Raw genomic sequence first — 18151 nt, forward strand, 5'->3', positions numbered from 1 at the left:
TAAGGCTTCTTCTCTTTTCTCTGGCCTAATACCGCCCCAGTAGCATAATCGCTCGCATCGCACATTATCTCAAAATGTAAACTCTAGTTGGGTGGTTGCATAATGAGAATGCTAGTTAACATGCTCTTAAGTTTGGTGAAAGCTTTTTGGCATTCCTCGTCCCACTCAAAGGGAGTATCTTTTTGTAGAAGATTACACAAATAACGAGAGATGAGACTAAAGTCCTTTATAAACCTTCGGTAAAAGCCGGCGTGTCCTAAGAAAGATCATACCTCACGTATGCTCGTGGGTGGAGGTAAGTTAAAGATTAAATCAATTTTGGCTTTGTCTACCTCAATTCTATTGGAAGATATGACATGTCCAAGGACTATTCCGTTCTGAACCATAAAATGACATTTTTCCCAATTCAACACAATGTTCTTTTGTTCGCATATTTTCAACACGAGTTTAAGATTATTAAGACATTCGTTGAAAGATGTGCCAAAAACAGAGAAATCATACATGAATACCTCTAAGAATTGTCCCACCATGTCAGAAAAAAATACTCAACGTGCATCGCTGGAAAGTGACGAGAGCATTACACAGTTCGAATGGCATCCTCCAATTTTCTACACTTTTGAATCTTCAGTTTTCTTCCTTTTTCACTTAGTTTTCTTGGATCTTGGACTATTGAAATCTTTAATCTTGACTTCTAAAGATTCAATCCTCTTTTCGGTAATCTTTTAAGCATCAAATTCATACCTTAAGCATCATTTTCAGTTCACCTTAAGTTCTCAAAATCATCTCGTAAGAGAAAATATGTGTTAATAAATCAATTAAACACTATCATGTTTACAAAACCAAGGCATGACAAAGGAGAAATGTGTAATTTTTCACACTCAATAGTACACACCCTTTGGGGTTCAATGTTTAAAGATATGAGCATGTTGCATGAGGGATTATGAACGGTATAAGTATAATTATTGGCTTTTCTTCTCAATCTCTCTGTGAGGTTCTGCTATGAAGGTCTTAGCTATGGGTTCTATTATATTTGGATAGACTTCGGATCTAGGTCTTAATACGCTATTGTTTATATCAACCAAGCATCTAAAAATTATAACCTATCTTCTCAATCCCTCTGTGAGTTTCATATAAGGAAGTCTTAGCTATAGGTTTCACTGGATCTGGATAGACTTCATATATGGACCTTCACATAGACTCGTTCGTATCAATTGAGCATACAATATTTTAGGTTTACGAAAGATGTATGCCTTATAACTTGCTAAATATTCGGATCCCGTCCCATCAAAAATTTAAATAAATTCTACTTCTATATATATATATATATATCCATTATTTAACTTATAAAGGGAAAGTATGCTATAAGGGCCAAAAGTTTAAGGTTGAAAATTTCTCGCTAGACATGAAAGTTTTGGATGAAGCTGACATTTATATTTTCTTTTCACGTAGGTCTTACGTAACTCTGCAAATTGGTTTTATGGTAAATAAACACCAATGAGGGCTTACGAAAACTTCAACCCAAGAAATGTATTCCTCCCATCCTCTTCTATTTTGAGCTCACGCCCAAAAAACAAGGATAGACAACATGGATAAAACATATAACATCACACTCATGGAGGCCCTTACGTCTCTTAAAAAGTCCTTGTAGGATAAGATAGTACCCAATCCGTGCCTATCCAGATCAATGCTTTTCTGGGTCCCACCGCTGATCAACTATCCGCAGAGAATCTCTTGGAGAGCGTCGTCTCGGTCTTTCCATTCGTGGCCTACAAATAGACGGTTGAAAAAAGATACAACAATACAATCCACTTTCAACCAAAAAAAGAAAAAAAAATAAAAGAAGAAGAAAATTGATGGCTTGGATATTCGGATAACGTGAGAGTTGTGGTCCATGGTACGTCTTGGGGTCGGCGAGACAAGGGAGTGGCCTGGATGACTGAAAATGGGACCCACCTGGCAGATCTGCTAATTGCAAGCCCCACTATATATTGGTGCAGCAAAAGCTGCAAAACCCCACCACTCTCTTTCTCAGATTCTCATCGCCTTTGCTTTTCTAGACAGAAAAACCAGAATCAGCAGAAGAAGAAAAGCTATATTCACGGCTTCAATGGCGATAGGCTCCGGAGGATCGAGTATCGTTGGTATCTCTTTCTTTCTTTCTTCATTTCCACAATTTCATCTTGTTTTTTCAACTTCTTTTGCAGATCAAATGAAGGATCAAATGAAGAAATTCAAAAAAATATCTTTTTTTTTTTTTTTTTTTTTTTTTTTTTTTTTTTTTGAGAATTCTGTTTCTGGGTTTTTTTTTAAAAAAGAAAAAAATTATTTCCGTCCTTCACGTTGAACTTCATGAAATCTCAGTTGGGTATTCCTCGATTCCTCCCAATCTTGCTTCTGGGATTTGAATTGATGTTGGTTGTTTTAATTTAGGATAATCTTAATTCAATTGGGTATCGTTTGATTTCACGCACCGCCTCATCTCGGATTTGGATTCATGTCACGTTGTGGTTATCATCTGACTGCATGCATTTTTCGTGGGTTTTCAATGGAAAATGTGTAAATTATGAAGTTATTTCAGTTGGGTGTTGGATACTTGAATATTTGATCGCGCATGCTGTCTGAGGCATGAATTTTCATGGTGAATGTGCAAGTCATTTGTTGATTTTGTGGAATTTCGCTTTTTTCTATTATCTGGATTCGTGTTATTCTGGTTCAATCAGATGCATGAAGCTTCCTTTGTGGATTCTTGAAGACGTGTGCGTGGTATATAGTTATTTCAGTTGCGAATTGGAATTGATTCTGTATGCTATCTGATATACATGAACTCTTATGGTAGATGTGCAAGTCATTCATCATTTTGTGCAATTTCATTTTTGGGTTCCAGGATTCTTGTTTTTCTGGTTCAATATCATTCATGAATCTTGAGGATTCTTGAAGACGTGTGTAAATCATTTAGTTATTTCAGTTGGGTAGCAGAATCGATTCTGCATGCTATCTGAGATTCATGAACTTTTATAGCAACGTGTAAGTCGTTCATTGATTTTGTGCAATTTCACTTTTGGGATTTGGACTCAATTTATTCTGGGTCAGATAGTTTGTCAATTTTGTGCAATTTTGCTTTTGGATCATGGATAGAGTTATCCTGGGTCAATCTGATACATGAATTTTCGTTTGTGGATTCTTGAAAACAAGTGTGTAAGTTATGTAGTTATTGTATTTGGGTATTGGGATCAGATCTGCATGCTATCTGATAAATTAACTTCAACAGCGAACATGTGAGTTACTCATTGATTTTGTGTAATTTTGCTTTTGGGTTTTGGGTTCATGTTCTTCTGATTCAATTGGATACATGGATCTTCATTTGTGGATTTTGGAGATGAATGTAAAGGCTATTGTTTTCTGCTGGTTTTTCCACCGACTCTATGCAGTTTCAGGATTTCGGTTTCTATTATTAATTTTACGATTCTTTCCAATCTTGATGCATTTTTAGCGGTGTCTAAACTCTTGTTATATGGTTCATAATGGCCAGGGGCCAAAGCCTTTGTGAGCTGTTATATCAGTCATTGTGGCTAATACAATGGTCATTTCATTATTTTTAAATATCCTCTTTCTAATATTGGGTGTTATGAACTGAGATATCAGGTGATATATCAGCCTTTGTGGCCATTTCTTTTTTCTTTTTTGAGAGAACTGAAATTTTTTAGAGAAGCACAACAAGCACAAATAGAATACAACCTGACTTTACGACTCTGAAAAAGAGGAGAGACCCCACAAAAGAATACAGCCCGGCTCTACAACTTTGAAAAAGAGAAGAAACCCCACAAAAGAATACAGCCCGGCTCTACAACTTTGAAAAAGAGGAGAGATCCCTGCAAAAGAATACAGCCCGGCTCGGCAACTTTGAAAAAGAGGAGAGACTGGCAGGATTAATGACCATTACATAAGAAGCCCAACCCAAAATATTACATTTAATCTCCCTTGTCACCTCTTGGGTCGAAAAACTACTATTATCGAAAGCAACACCAGTTCTGCTCCCCCCAAAGGAACCAACAAATTACCAGAATAAGCAGTCTCCAAAGGGCTTTCCTTGATTTTCCCACCCCTCCCTCATGCCAAGCCCACAACAGATCTGGCACTGACTTTGGCATTACCCACTCAATATGGAAGGCGTGAAGAAGGTGATTCCAAACCAATCAAGCAGACGTGCAATGAATGAATAAGTGGTCGATCGACTCAGCATCTTCCATGCACATTAAACATATATTAGTAAGTATAAGGGATCTTTGCAAGTTGTCAATCGTAAGCACTTTCTTTCTTCTCGCTAGCCAAGCAAATGCTGCAACATGAGGAGGGGCTCCGTACGACCACAAATGGGACGGGAATAAATGAGCGTAAAGAAGGATCGAATTGAAAAGCAACCCGAGTTATGAGCTCTCCACACCAAGGAATCCTCAATATGAATTGAGGGGATCACTCTATCTAGACAAGACAACAACACCAACTCCAGAAGCTCCTCCCTAGTCAGGTTCCGACGTCATGGGGGAGTCCACACCACAGCCTCTCTGACTGTGGAATACCACCCCTCCACAATGATAAATCTGTCCAAAGCAACTCTAGCCAAACTAGGGAACTCTTCTTGGTCTTTGTGGCCATTATCAACCACTAGTTTTGAAAAGGAAAAATCCTGTACATATATATTTAATTTAGTATTAAATTTCATTATTATTGTAATTGTAATTAATACTCAGCAACATAATTGGCCTTAATGGACCCAGAGAATGGCTATTTTAGCTTCTATGTGATAATCGGCCTGTTAGGGACCATCATGGCCGTTATGACAGAGGCCATTATTGCAAGCCCTACAACATAACAAGGGTCTCCTAATGCCACTGTAGCACTGTTATAATGGGCATTTTTCTAAAAAGGTCACTGTCTTAATGGGCATTTTTTTAAAAAGGTCGCTGTTATAAAGGGCATTTTTGTAAAGTTTGCTGTTATAGTGGGTGTTTTTTCAGAGGTTATTATAACAGGCATTATAATGCCATCATAAAATCATGGTTTCTGGCAAATGAATGTGTAGTTCAATTCCACTGGAATTACATTAGTATCCACTGTTTAATGGATTTCACATGAAAAATGTTTTTTATTTTTATTTTTTATTTTTAATTTAATTTTTTTTATTTTTTGCATTGTGTCATGCATACCATCACCAGACTGTCTGATTGCCAAAATCTCTCTCTCTCTCTCTCTCTCTCTCTCTCTCTCTCTCTCTCTCTCTCTCTCTCTCTCATTTACACATTTCAATCATATTTCCGCAATTCAATTGTTTTGTGGACAGTTTGGTTCTTTTTTATGTATCTATGAACAGTTTGGATATATATATATATATATATATATATATATATATATATATATATATATATATATATATATATATATATATGAACAGTTTGGTTCTTTGATTGGATTAAATGGTTTTTCTTCAATAGTTGCCTTTATTTTGAACTTTGATTGAAGAAAATTCCTTCCATGTACAAGTTCTCCCATCCAATGAATGAGTTCCCCCATCGGTTGCATGCATTGATCAGTTCTTTTTGTTTTTATTTTTTGAATAGCACTTGAATTTGTTTAAAAAAGGAGGAAAAAAAAAAAAGAAAAAAAAAAAAAAGAAAAGAAAAGAGACGTATCTACAAGGGCACAAGGCTAACCTGCCACCGAAAGCAAAGACAATACAGACAGCATCACTGCCTAAAATCAGACACCTTGAATGCATCCAGATGAACTCCCATCTTTTGCTAGCTTGTCTACCTTGAAGTTAGCGGATCTTGGAACGTGAAAAACTGAGGCCGGAAGACTAGCAGCACAGCGGTGGCTATCTTCCAAGAAGCCGATCCTGACTTAATCCATTTAACCACATTTCTTGAGTTGCTTTCGATAACCACATTTAACCAAGGACAAAAAAGTAGAATACAGCTCAATAGCTTCATAAACTACAGTAGCTATCTTCCAAGCAGTCCGGCCTGAATCCATTTAACCACATTTCTGGAGCTGCCGCCAAATAGATTTCTTGATCAATTCTTTGGTAGGGATTGGATTGCTTGAGTTGTGTCCATCATGCAACCAATTGATCAATTTCTTGAATTAAGGCCCTTGAGGGCATCTTGCAGCGCCACAAGAATCTCGAGAAAAGATCAAGCATCTGGTACTAAACTAATGTGAAGTATGGGCTGAATTTGAAAATCAGTTCATGCAAGCATAAAAAGCATACGATAATTTTGGATTTGAAATTCAACCAAACGTGAGGAGAATACCTCAAGAATTTGAAAAGAACCTCAAGAATACATAAAATCTGCACTCCCATATAAAATCTAATTAAAAAAAGAAACACATTGTCAACATCATCCATCATATAATAATCACAGCCTTGTTCCAACTATTTGTGATCAGCTTTAATTCTCAAGTTTCAGGGCAAAAAGTTTAATGCTAACCTGCCTACCTGATATCAACCATGCTTAACTCAGGCTGGGAACTGGTTGGTGTATTACTACCAAGTGAAGTTATACTTTTATCATCATCATTATTATCAATTCATCAGTGTTGTCCCATTTAGGGTCAGCATAGTTCTCATGATTGGCGGAAATTCAATGACCAGGATCCTACTTGACATCCTCTTCCTTTATTCTGGCTGGGGACCAGCGCACTGCTATCAGGTAGGCCACGGATGCACACACATGCAAACACTAATAAACGTACCAGTTTGAGATTCCTTAATATAATTTTCTTTCCAATTTTACAGTCATCTTAATTACATAAGACAGCTGATAAAGAAAAATCTTATTATAAGAAAGGGTTAAATGGCAAACTCAATCTAAAGTAAAATTAAGTTTTAATTCAGTTTAAAGTAAAATTAAAATGAGATTTTTACTGCAAAGTTCCTAAATTGGATTTTACATAACAATGCTTCTGCTTCTTTAAAATGCTAACATGTTCTTTGTGAGGGGTAAATGACCAAAATGACCGTCTTTCCCCCTAAAAAGTGGAGTCAAGCTTTGTGGAGCTCACGTGGTTTCTCTGTGCAATAGGTCAACCCTTTAGGTGCACCTCATCATGGTGATCATAGAAACAAAAAATCAGTTTGATGCCATCATCAGGTGGGGCACACCATTAAAAACAGTGTACTCCACCCAAAAACCTCCAAATTCATGTCTGGCCCACCTGATGATTTGATCGGCCTGATTTTTTGTTAGTTTGATCATCATGGTGGCATGCACCTGTTGGAATGGTTCAATGTTATACAAATACTATGACGCAGCCTGAAACTAGAGAATGCATGCGAACAGGCCCAAAATCATGTGATATATATATTATTGGCAAGAAGAGAGAGAGAGAGAGAGAGAGAGAGAGAGAGAGAGAGAGAGAGAGAGAGAGAGAGAGAGTTACGGCCATGTACTCATGACATATGGGCTAGTCGTTGGTTCAAGGGGTATTTTTTGCTGATTTTTATTTTTATTAAGCTAGTTTCCTATAATCTAGAAACTAATACATGCATCTTTACCTTCATTGGAACTGTCATATCCCCAAGGCTAGAAAGCTTGTACATATAAACCGTGCACACTCCTTTATGAAACTTTTATAAGTGCTAGAGGCTATTATGTGTGAATTCTACCAATTCTTAAATGGAAGTGACAAATCCACCATACACATGGCATACATGTAGCTCAATCCTGACTACCCAATTTTGGGCTCCGATGCAAATGGGGCATATTCCTCAAACCACTTTTTGAGCAATCCCAAGTTGGTGGTCATGAAATTGGCTGATAATAAGAAAATGGTCGAAAGTCCAAATTCAATGGTTGATACCAAATGCTTACTGTTGTCCATTTTCTTGCAACAGTTCCAATTCAATGGTTGATATCAAACGGTTATAATTGTCCTTTTTTTTTGTCCATGTTTAGATTTTTGTACATGTGCATATGTGCCGCATGTGAGGTGGAAGAGTCACCATCATGTTAGTAATGGTGGGCAATAGGGCCGTCAAGGGATCATGTTCAAGTTAGGTACTGGTGCACTTGTACCTAGGCCCACTTAAGGGGGTTGGGTTTGGGTTCAGGTCTCGTCAGGTTTGGATCTAGGCATTGATTTAAATATCGGTACCAGTACATGTATCACACCCTTCGGATATAGAAACATGCCTATATGACATGTATTGGGGAGTGTATCACTATTTGAGGGAAACATTGGGCAATGATGGAAAATTTCAATAAAACTTTAGGATATGTGGAAAGAGACATGGTTACACACTTAGAACTAAAAATATCACAAAAGAACAAGTATGCAAAACAAGTTCCTAAACTGTGTTGTTTGACAAAATGATACAATTATATCCAAAATGAGTTCATATAATTCATAAATCATACAATACAAGTATGAAAACATATTCCCCAAAAAAAATTTGAAGAAATTTGATTTTTGTGCTCATATAATTCATAAATCGTACAATACAGGTATGAAAACATATTCCCCCAATTTTATTTTTTTTTGGGGAGAAAACTAATTTTTGTGTGTGTGTGTGGGGGGGGGGGGACCTTTTTTTTTTTGGGTAAAATATGCAATGTATTGACATATCGCGATGTATTGGCAATCAACGTTCGAAGTATCGATATCGTTACAGGTTCTACTTGCTAGTGATCTAGAAACAATATCTTTATCACCGATAATATCACTTATTTCCGAAAATGTGGAGAAACAGTGGAATTTTTCAGTGAAACTTCAGGAGATGCTAAAATATACATATTTGCATATTTACCAGTCAAATAATAGTGAAAGAGATGCATATTTATGAATCAAATAATAAGTTTCCCTTTAATGGGTCCTAAAAGCATGTATCATTGACTCAGGGAAACATTGGGGAAACATGGGGAAAATGGTGGATCCATCCAGCAATCCATGCATGCACATGCATACGTGCATACATCCATGCATGCATGCATGCACGCACGTGCACACACACACACACATCCGTCCAACCAACCAACCATCCATGCATACATGTATCCATCCATCCATACATCCATGCACGTATGCATACATATACACACATACAACATGCATTTCATCATACATCCATGCTCCCATAAAAAATTTGATAAATTTTTCAATAAATAAATTTTTGGCGATACACTGATGATATTATCGAAATATCGTTGACACACTGGCGACACAGTAAAAAATATTGGCAATTCATTGGGAATATTGATATGTTGGCGAAACAAGAGACACTTGGAATTTACACAATAAAAAATATTGGCAATACATCAGCGATGTCAATACATTGGCGATACTTAGTGATATATCATTGATACTCGGAATTTCTAAGACTACCGGCTTTATCTGTATCGCTACCAACGTTATAGGTATCGCCAATCTGGAGATATGGATAATATCGTGGATATTTCAATAATATCAGTGATACTTAGAACTATGTTGGCAATACATTGCTATATTTTGGATACCTTATTCGAGGTACTATTCTTGAACCTAGTTGGGTTTAGGTACCGATCGGGTGTTAGTACCCTAGATTTAGTCCGAGTTGGGTTGAGGTCAAAGTATTACGTAAAGTTATTAGTTGGCATACTTCAGCCGACATTGGCGTTGTAATGGCTGAAACATTTTTTCCTTAGGGAAACGAATCTCAAAAATAATTGGTAAAATTCTAAAAAGCATGTGAGGATCTCCACTTCTTCTTCTTTTTTTTCTTTTTTTTTTTTCAAAGTTTTGAACATGTATTTGATGTTGTACTGGCCACTCTTATCATAGGAATGCTATTTGTCGGCAGTGTTGACATGTTGGAAGTCGACCAAATAGGCCCCAATTGAACTATAGTATGATTGGTGCATTAGAATATAACAGAAAAAAAAAAAAAAAAGATGGAAAAAATGGAAAATAAAAAACTAACGGTTTATCCCTTCTTCCAATATTTACCAAAATGGCCAAGTCCACTTTGGTTCATCAAATCCCACAACATCAAATCCCACTTAGATTGTTTGTTTTGTTCAAGATGTTTTGTATCCGTTATGTTATGGTGGTAAAGGCCAATACGTTTAGGTAACGGCCGTGACCGTTACGTGATACGGGGGGTGAAAAGTTGCAACTGGTTTTTTGAGACCATATCGACCGTTACGGGGCATAACACTGTTACCTTGTAACGGTCGAAAAACAACCATTTTTTTCTATTTAAATTCATTTTTCTTCTCATATTTTCACTTTTCTTATTCTAAAAACTTTTATAGATTATTCTACAACATATTTTGATCAGTTTTACTATGTTTTTTTTAGGATTAAAATTTTAGATTGATGCAATTTGGGCGAATAGAAACTTCGATGGCCATTTTTAAAAAAATGGTATTTTTGTTTTTTGTTTTTTTTTTTTTTTTTTTTTTCCAATTTCTAGTTCTAATGCTCGATTGTGATTTGTAAATATTAGAGACACATAACCATGTTCACAAATTCACCTGACAACTAGATACAACACTCTCACCAAAGAGTGGACCGTTACGCTATCATAAACATGTTCAAAACAGAAAATCAATAAATATTTGGAATATTTACATTATTCTGGATTTTCTTAATATTTTTTAAGAACTTTTGGACAATTTTATTTTTTTCAACCATTATTAGGGTCATAATAGTCGTTACACCACCATATTGGTCGTTACGGCCGATACCCATATCAGTAATGGTGGTGACCATCATGGCCGCCGTTACCGATACGGAATACCTTGGTTTCGATCATCAAAATAAGCCTAGATATAGTTTAAAATTAATTTCTAAGCTTCCTTAATGGTTGAAATGAATAAAAAAAAGTCGAAAAATGAGAGAAATCTTGAAAATAAAAACTTTTAACTTTTTTACTTGGCTCTTTATGGCCCTATTGTGACGGCTGTATTGGCCCCGTAGCAGTCATATCAGCCTCGTAATAGTGTCGATATGGGGCATATCAGCCCCATTTTGGTTGCTACGGGCCGATATGGCCTTTTTTGTTCCACAATGGACCTATTCACCCACTTCCGCATAACGGGGAGACCTTTTCCTTTATGTAACAGCCATCACATTAGCACGGTTGAGGTTGTAGTCCTAAGTAGTTATTATATGGTGATTCTCAAGTTACTATAATATACAATAGATACTAATTAGATTAGCTAATATAAGTAAATTATAATAATATCAAAATTAGCTGTGGTACCAGGGTCAAGGTGTTTCGTAAGGGTAACGGTGGCCATAACGGCCACCACCGTTACCTTTACGATACGGGACATAACGGTTGTTACGGCGCCGTAACGGCTGTTACGGTCTCTCTTTTTTATTTTTATTTATTTATTGAAAAACCCCCGAAAAACCTGTATCTACCCAGTAGTGTTGATTAAAAAGTATAAAAATAATAGACCATTACGGGGCTATTATGGCCTTTATAGGGGACGTAACGTGCCGTTAACGGCAATTACGGGTCATTTTTTTCCATAACGGCTGTTATGGCCGTTACGACCTCATAACGTGTAACAATTGCCACCGTTACCTTCACGTAATGGCCTTTATGGCCTCATAACGGTCGTTATGGCACACCATGACCGGGGTGCTGCCTGACTTTTTAAATCTGCCCAAATTTTGGATCATATCCATTTTATAATATACAATAGATATTAATTGGATTAGTTAATATAAATAATATAATACCATATAAAGTAGTAATATCAAAATTAGCCATGCTACCTAGGTTCTTGACCTTATGTCTGATCCATGCCCGTTTAAATTGGTTTGGATACCTTGGGTACCCGCTGATCTAGGTACCCATTGATAGCCCTAGTAGGAAATGAACATGGTAACCTTAGCCCAAGCTATTGTTTATTGAAGCTGTTGTGACCAAGGTTTTAAATAACGGTATCTATGGGTCTATTGGCTGGGCCCAAAAATGATATGATGCGTGGCGTATTTGACTGTATTGAACCTGTGTCAGATTATATGGGCCCGTATTGGCCGAAATTTTTTTAGCACAACAAGATCTTGAAAAAATAAAGGGGAAGTAAGAAAAAAAAAGAGAGTAAAACATCGGAATCTATCTTTTGTGTGTGTGTGTGCATGCATGTGTGTGCGTGCGTGCGTGTGTGTGTGTGTGTGTGTGTGTGTGTGTGTTTAACATGTTTTCAATGGCATATCAGACCATTCTTTTGATAAGAAGTGTTTGCTTGACCTGCTGAAAGCTAACCGAATATGTCCTAACTTCTAATCGAACACAAATCAAGCATGATTTGGTGGATTAGGGCCCATTGCATATGAGTACAAGAAAAAGAAAAGGAAAAGAAAAAGAAAAAAAAGAAGTGATTGTTTAGGCATCTTTTGATATTTCCCAAAATGGTTCATTCTTCTTTGATTCATTAATCCCATTCCAATCTCATTTATCCTCAAAGTAGGGCTAGGTCTAGTTTAAAATTAGTTTCTAAGCTTCCTTCATGGTTGAAATGCAGAAAAAACTGAAGAAGTGAAAAACAATATAACTTTTGAAAAATAAAAAATTTCAAAATGGGGCCTTTATGACTGTATCAGTCTATGTCATCTGAATGGCCATGTATTGGTGCCAGTAAGGTGTTTCAGCATCTTATAGAGCTGACAGTTGCTTCTCTTCACGACTATTATAAAGCATTTCTGATCTTTCTGTCTTCTAGATACTGCATGAGTGATATCTTAAGAATCACATAGAATGCAAGGGTTGAATATTATAGAAATCAAAGCTATATTATTGAGTTTACTTGTTCAAAAAAAAAAAAAAAAAAAGAGAAGAAAAGAAAAGAAAAAGGGAAAAGGAAAAAAGAAATAAAAAAGAGAAGAAAAGAAAAGAAAATGGAAAAAGAAAAAGAAAAGTAAAAAAGAAAAAGAAAGGAAAAGAAAGTACGAAAAATGGAAGAAAGAAAGAAACGAAGTTTGCTTATTCGAACAACTTTGTAAATCTTCATTTTAGAAGAAATTAATGAAGAACTTACTAACTTTATGATTGCAAGCAATGATTTTGTTCACCTTCATGTGTCTTGCAGTTCCTCGGAACTTCAGATTGTTGGAGGAGCTCGAACGCGGTGAGAAGGGTATTGGAGATGGTACAGTTAGCTACGGAATGGATGATGGTGATGACATTTATATGCGTTCTTGGACGGGTACCATAATTGGTCCTCACAATGTATGTCTTTGTTTCTTTAGCATCTTTTTATATTGTTGTGATGATTCCAGCCCATCAAGGTTATCAGGCTTTCTGATGTGTGCTTCTATATACCAGTAGGCTTTATTTCCTTTTTGCTCATTCATCACCTTACTACAAAGTACAAACTGATAAATTTATCTTTTCCTTTGCTTCCTTAATGTTTTTTTCCCTTCCATCATGAGCATCCAATTCTTGCTTAAAAGTGGAAATTGCCATTTAAAAAAAAAAAAAAAAAAGTTAATGCAAAATGCTATTGAGCTCAAAAAATTCATTTGATTTGAGGCAACCATGGAACTTTCGATAGCAGATGTCTGATTGGAACAAAATATGCCTCTTATTTCACATCTGTGAGCAGCATGAAAACTAACTTCTACAGTCTCTCCCTTGGGAACCCAGGGCCTGCCGGATTAGGGGGCACTGCCCCAAGATGGCAATGGGACTGTTCTTGTGACTTTCTATTGGCCAATCTGAATCAAAGATTCAACATTGCAGAAGTTGAAGTTGTTCTTCTGGCAGTTAGGATGGCGGCAGAGTTTTGAATGCTACCGGTGATAGTCAAAGGGGGATCTCAAAATGTCATTGATGGGCCTTACAAAGAAATTCCCATGGAGAGTGGGCTGATTTTATGGAAGAAGATCTCTGTGAGAACTGTATGGTTTCTTTCTCTTGGATCCTAAGAGAGGCTAGTCGTGAGGCAGATGATTCCGCGAGGAGAGGCATTAGTAGTGTTGAGTTTTGAATTGAAGACAGGCGCTAATTGTACTGCTGGGGTGGTTTCCTGAGCTGTTGGTCGGGTTATGCTTTTACATTTTCCTCTAGAATTCTTGTGACTTTCTATTGGCCAATCTGAATCAAAGATTCAACATTGTGGAAGTTAAATCCATTCTTCTGGCAGTTAGGATGGCGGCAGAGTTTCAAATGCTCCCAGTGATCGTCAAAGGAGGCTCTCAAAATGTCCTTGCATGGGCCTATTCAAAGAAATTCCTGTAGAGGGTGGGCTGATTTTATGGAAGAAATTTTCAATCTCTATGAGAACCACATGGTTTCTTTCTCTTGGATCCTAAGGGAGGCTAGCAGTGAGGTGGATGATTCTACAAGGAGAGGCGCTGGTAGTGTTGTCTTTTGAATTGAAGACAGGAGCTAATTGTAGCGTTGGGGTGATTTCCTGAGCAGTTGGTCATGCCATGCTTTAGATGTTCCTCTAGAGTTGTATTTTGTTGTCCATCTTATAATGCCTTTTTTTTTTTCCATAAATATCATTCATTAAAAAAAAAAAAAAAAAAACAGCCATCTACACAAGGTATTCCGTAATGGTAATGCGGCCACCATCGTTACATTTACGATGTGGGGTGTAATAGTCGTTATGGTCTCTTTTCTTTATTGAAAAAAATAAAATAAAATCCAAAAAACCTGTATCGGCCCCGTAACAGTCCATTACGGGGCTGTTACGACCTTTACAAGGGGACGTAAGGTCGTAACAGGCTGTTACTGGGGTCGTAACAGCCGTTACGGTCTCTTTTTTTCTTTACTGAAAAAAAAAATCTGAAAAACCTATATCGGCCCTGTAACGGTCAATTACGAGGCCATTACGGCCTTTACGAGGGGCGTAATGGGCCATTAAAGGGGTTGTAACGGCCTTTACGAGTCCTTTTTTTTTTTTTCTTTTTCTTTTTCCGTAATGGCCATTACGGCCTCTACAAACTGTAACGTGTAATGGTTGCCATCGTTACCTTTACGTAACAGCTTTTACAACCCCATAACAGCCTTTACGACACACCATTCTCATACAACCACCACAGTTCTTAGTTTCAGATTGTAGCCTAAAGAAGAATAGGTGGATTGCGAGGTTTAGAGTCTTGACAGAATCAAATATCCTTCTCCATGTGATCATCGTTAGGTTTAGAGCCTAAACAGGCACTATCCCTGTTTACAGGTTCCTTTGACTAAGAAATCTTTAATTAATTAATATTATTTATTTATTTATTTTTATTATTATTGGGGGGCGGAATAATTGCATTCGTAGGAGAAAGAGAAAAAATATGAGGGCCAATCAGACTAGGGGCACCTCAACAAGAGTCTCGGATCATCTATCTACTCCAAAAACTACAAAAACCAATAACAAACAAATAGGGACCCAAAATAACTAATACAAGGCCAAAGGCCCACAACTAACAATAAAGCAATCCAAAGAGCATAGACCCCATGACCATGAATCCTAGCCGGATAAGCTAGCTGACCCAAAACTCCATAGAAAGAGACTACAATGGGGGCAACATAAGGAAAGAATAATGAAATCCAGGCATCCTCAATCACCAAACAAAAGATAGAGACTCGATCTTCCACTCCTGTTGCCACAAGATATCAAGCAATAACGGCCAAAGATGCTCATAGACAATATTAGCCGGAAACCTCGAGCTGACCCATAAGGAAATAGCAAGAGATCCACGAGATCACCTCTCAGCTGCACAATGATCAATGCAATCCATACCATAGGGAAATTTGAAAGAATAGGCTGCTAGCAACCACTCCCAAAAGGTGTTGCCTCGAAATTGATATCTAACATTTTTCCTACTTCTCTGGCACATTCTTCCTAATAAATAAGACAAATCTCTGACTTGTGGAGATTAAATTGTGATGTGCCATCCACTCATAAGAAGAAATTTTGTTGTCCAACGACAGTGGTGGTACAGCCAAACTGATGTTCTTTTTCACAGATGGAACTTAGATCAACTTATTAAGATCTCTTACCTTATGTACGGGTTGGCCCCTCGCCTCATCTATGTTTGCGGGTTCCCCTAGCCTCATCTTGTTGAGGTTCCTTTCAAGTTCCTTTGACTAAAAATCTTTTTTACCCTCTTTTGTTTTTTGGGGCAAGAAAAATAATTACACTGGTAGAAAAAAGAAAAAAAATACAAGGCGGGCCAATGAGACTAGAGGCACCTCAACAAGAATCTTGTACCATCTATCTACTCCAAAAACTACAAAAACCAATAGCAAACAAGCAGGGACCCAAAACAACTAATACAAGGCCAAAGGCCCATAGCTAACAACAAAGCAATCCAAAGAGAATAGACCCCATGAGAATGAATCCTAGCCGAATAAGCTAGCTAAGCCAAAACTTCATAGAAAGAGACTACAGCAAAAGCAACATAAGGAAAGAACAATGGAATCCATGCATCCTCTATCACCAATCAAAAGACAGAGACTTGATCTTCCACTCCTACTGCCACATTATATCAAGCAATAGCAGCAGGCCAGCAGCCCATATGAACTCGGACAAGCTGATACCGCCCAGAGCTACTCATAGACAATATTTAGCCTAACACCTTGAGCTGACTCAAAAGGAAACAAAAAGAGATCCACGAGATCACCTCTAAGCTGCACAATGATCAATGCAATCCATACCATAGGGAACCCAAAGCAGCAACAACAATTTGAAAGAACAGGCTGCTAGCAACCACTCCCAAAAGGTGTTGCCTTGAAATTGATATCTAACATTTTTCCTACTTCTTTGGCACATTCTTCCTAATAAATACGACAAATCTCTGACTTGTGGAGATTAAATTGTGATGTCCTCTCCACTCATAAGAAGAAATTTCGTTGTCCAACGACAATGGTGGCACAGCCAAACTGATGTTCTCTTTCACTTGATATTTTTCACAGATGGAACTTAGATCAACTTATTAAGATCTCTTACCTTATGTGCAGGTTCCCCTCCCCAATCGTTTACGTCTTGGGGTTGACCCCCAAACATCATCCACGGGACTCTGATGGTTCCCAACCTCCTCCCCTTCAGTCGTTCGGCTCCCAACTTGTATATAAATCACATGTTAGGGATGCAATATTGGTAATTTAATATCATAATGTAATAACTTAAGAGTTGCACAACAAAGCAATTGCAAATTGCAAATTAAAATACATTAATAGCCTTCAACTCCTCCCTCAATACCTTCACTGCTTCATCCATATTTTCATTATCTTCCTTCAGCTCCTTCACTTCTTCACCGCTTCCTTTCATTATCGTCCCTCAGCGCCTTCACTTCTCTTCTGGTGTTCCCAACCATTTGAAACCTTCTTCGAAACAAAGTTCATTCTACTAAGGTGACTAAATGCCCTAACAGCTATATCCTCAACAAGGCTTCAAACTCCGCTTTTAGATCCCCCTCTTTACCAACCCCCTCCCACTTCTTCCATTTTATGCTTTCCCAATTACTTCCTCATCTCCTACCGAATAGTATTGCATCCCTATCATATAACCAAGACCTATCCAAAATGATGTGGGGAAGCAAACCGGATGGGAATGGGACAACGTTGAAAAACCAAAATCGAAGATGCATCAACCCATGAAACTCAATAGGCCTAAGGGCGAGGAACAACTAGCATACCTAAGCAGCCCATGGTGCTAGCAGAGGCCACATTGATGCAACTACCATTATCAATGATCACCTTGTAGTTTTTGCCACCACACTTGGCATAAGTGTGGAAAATTGAATTCTTGCAACAATCATCACTTTCTATAATTTAGCTTAAGGCACGACTGACAATTGCAAGTGGCACAGTCTCAAATCCTTCAATTTGATCCCCGACTTGTGATTGGACATCTTCCCCAATGTCAAGGTTCGCCTAAAGGGAGGCTTCAAGCTGATTGACATGCGCATTGGTCATAGTCAATTGAGTTGCGATGGCCTTATTGTGCGCTTCAATAGCCGTCAGACGGTTGTTGATAGCGTTAATGGCCTCAGCAATTTGTTCTAGATTTATAGTGGGATATAGGCCAAAACCATGTCCAGAACAAGTGGGCATACACAAGGTAACTCTTAGGGGAAAACCTAAATCCTAGGGTAATGTTATGACAAAGACAAAACCAACCTAGAGATCAAATTGGACACACTAGAGACACTAATCTGA

General features: G+C 37.6%; 1 protein-coding gene across 1 annotated transcript; it reads left to right on the plus strand.

Moving 5' to 3' along the window:
• Positions 1–1822: 1822 nt before the first annotated feature.
• Positions 1823–13396, plus strand: LOC131236113 (ubiquitin-conjugating enzyme E2 variant 1D-like). The gene is made up of 2 exons (XM_058233247.1): positions 1823–2141; positions 13083–13396. The coding sequence occupies exons 1-2, from the start codon at positions 2108–2110 to the stop codon at positions 13319–13321; spliced, it is 273 nt and encodes a 90-aa protein (XP_058089230.1). The 5' UTR covers positions 1823–2107; the 3' UTR covers positions 13322–13396.
• Positions 13397–18151: the final 4755 nt, after the last annotated feature.

This window comes from Magnolia sinica, unplaced genomic scaffold (genome assembly GCF_029962835.1).
Source record: "Magnolia sinica isolate HGM2019 unplaced genomic scaffold, MsV1 ctg229, whole genome shotgun sequence".
Lineage (NCBI taxonomy): Eukaryota > Viridiplantae > Streptophyta > Magnoliopsida > Magnoliales > Magnoliaceae > Magnolia > Magnolia sinica.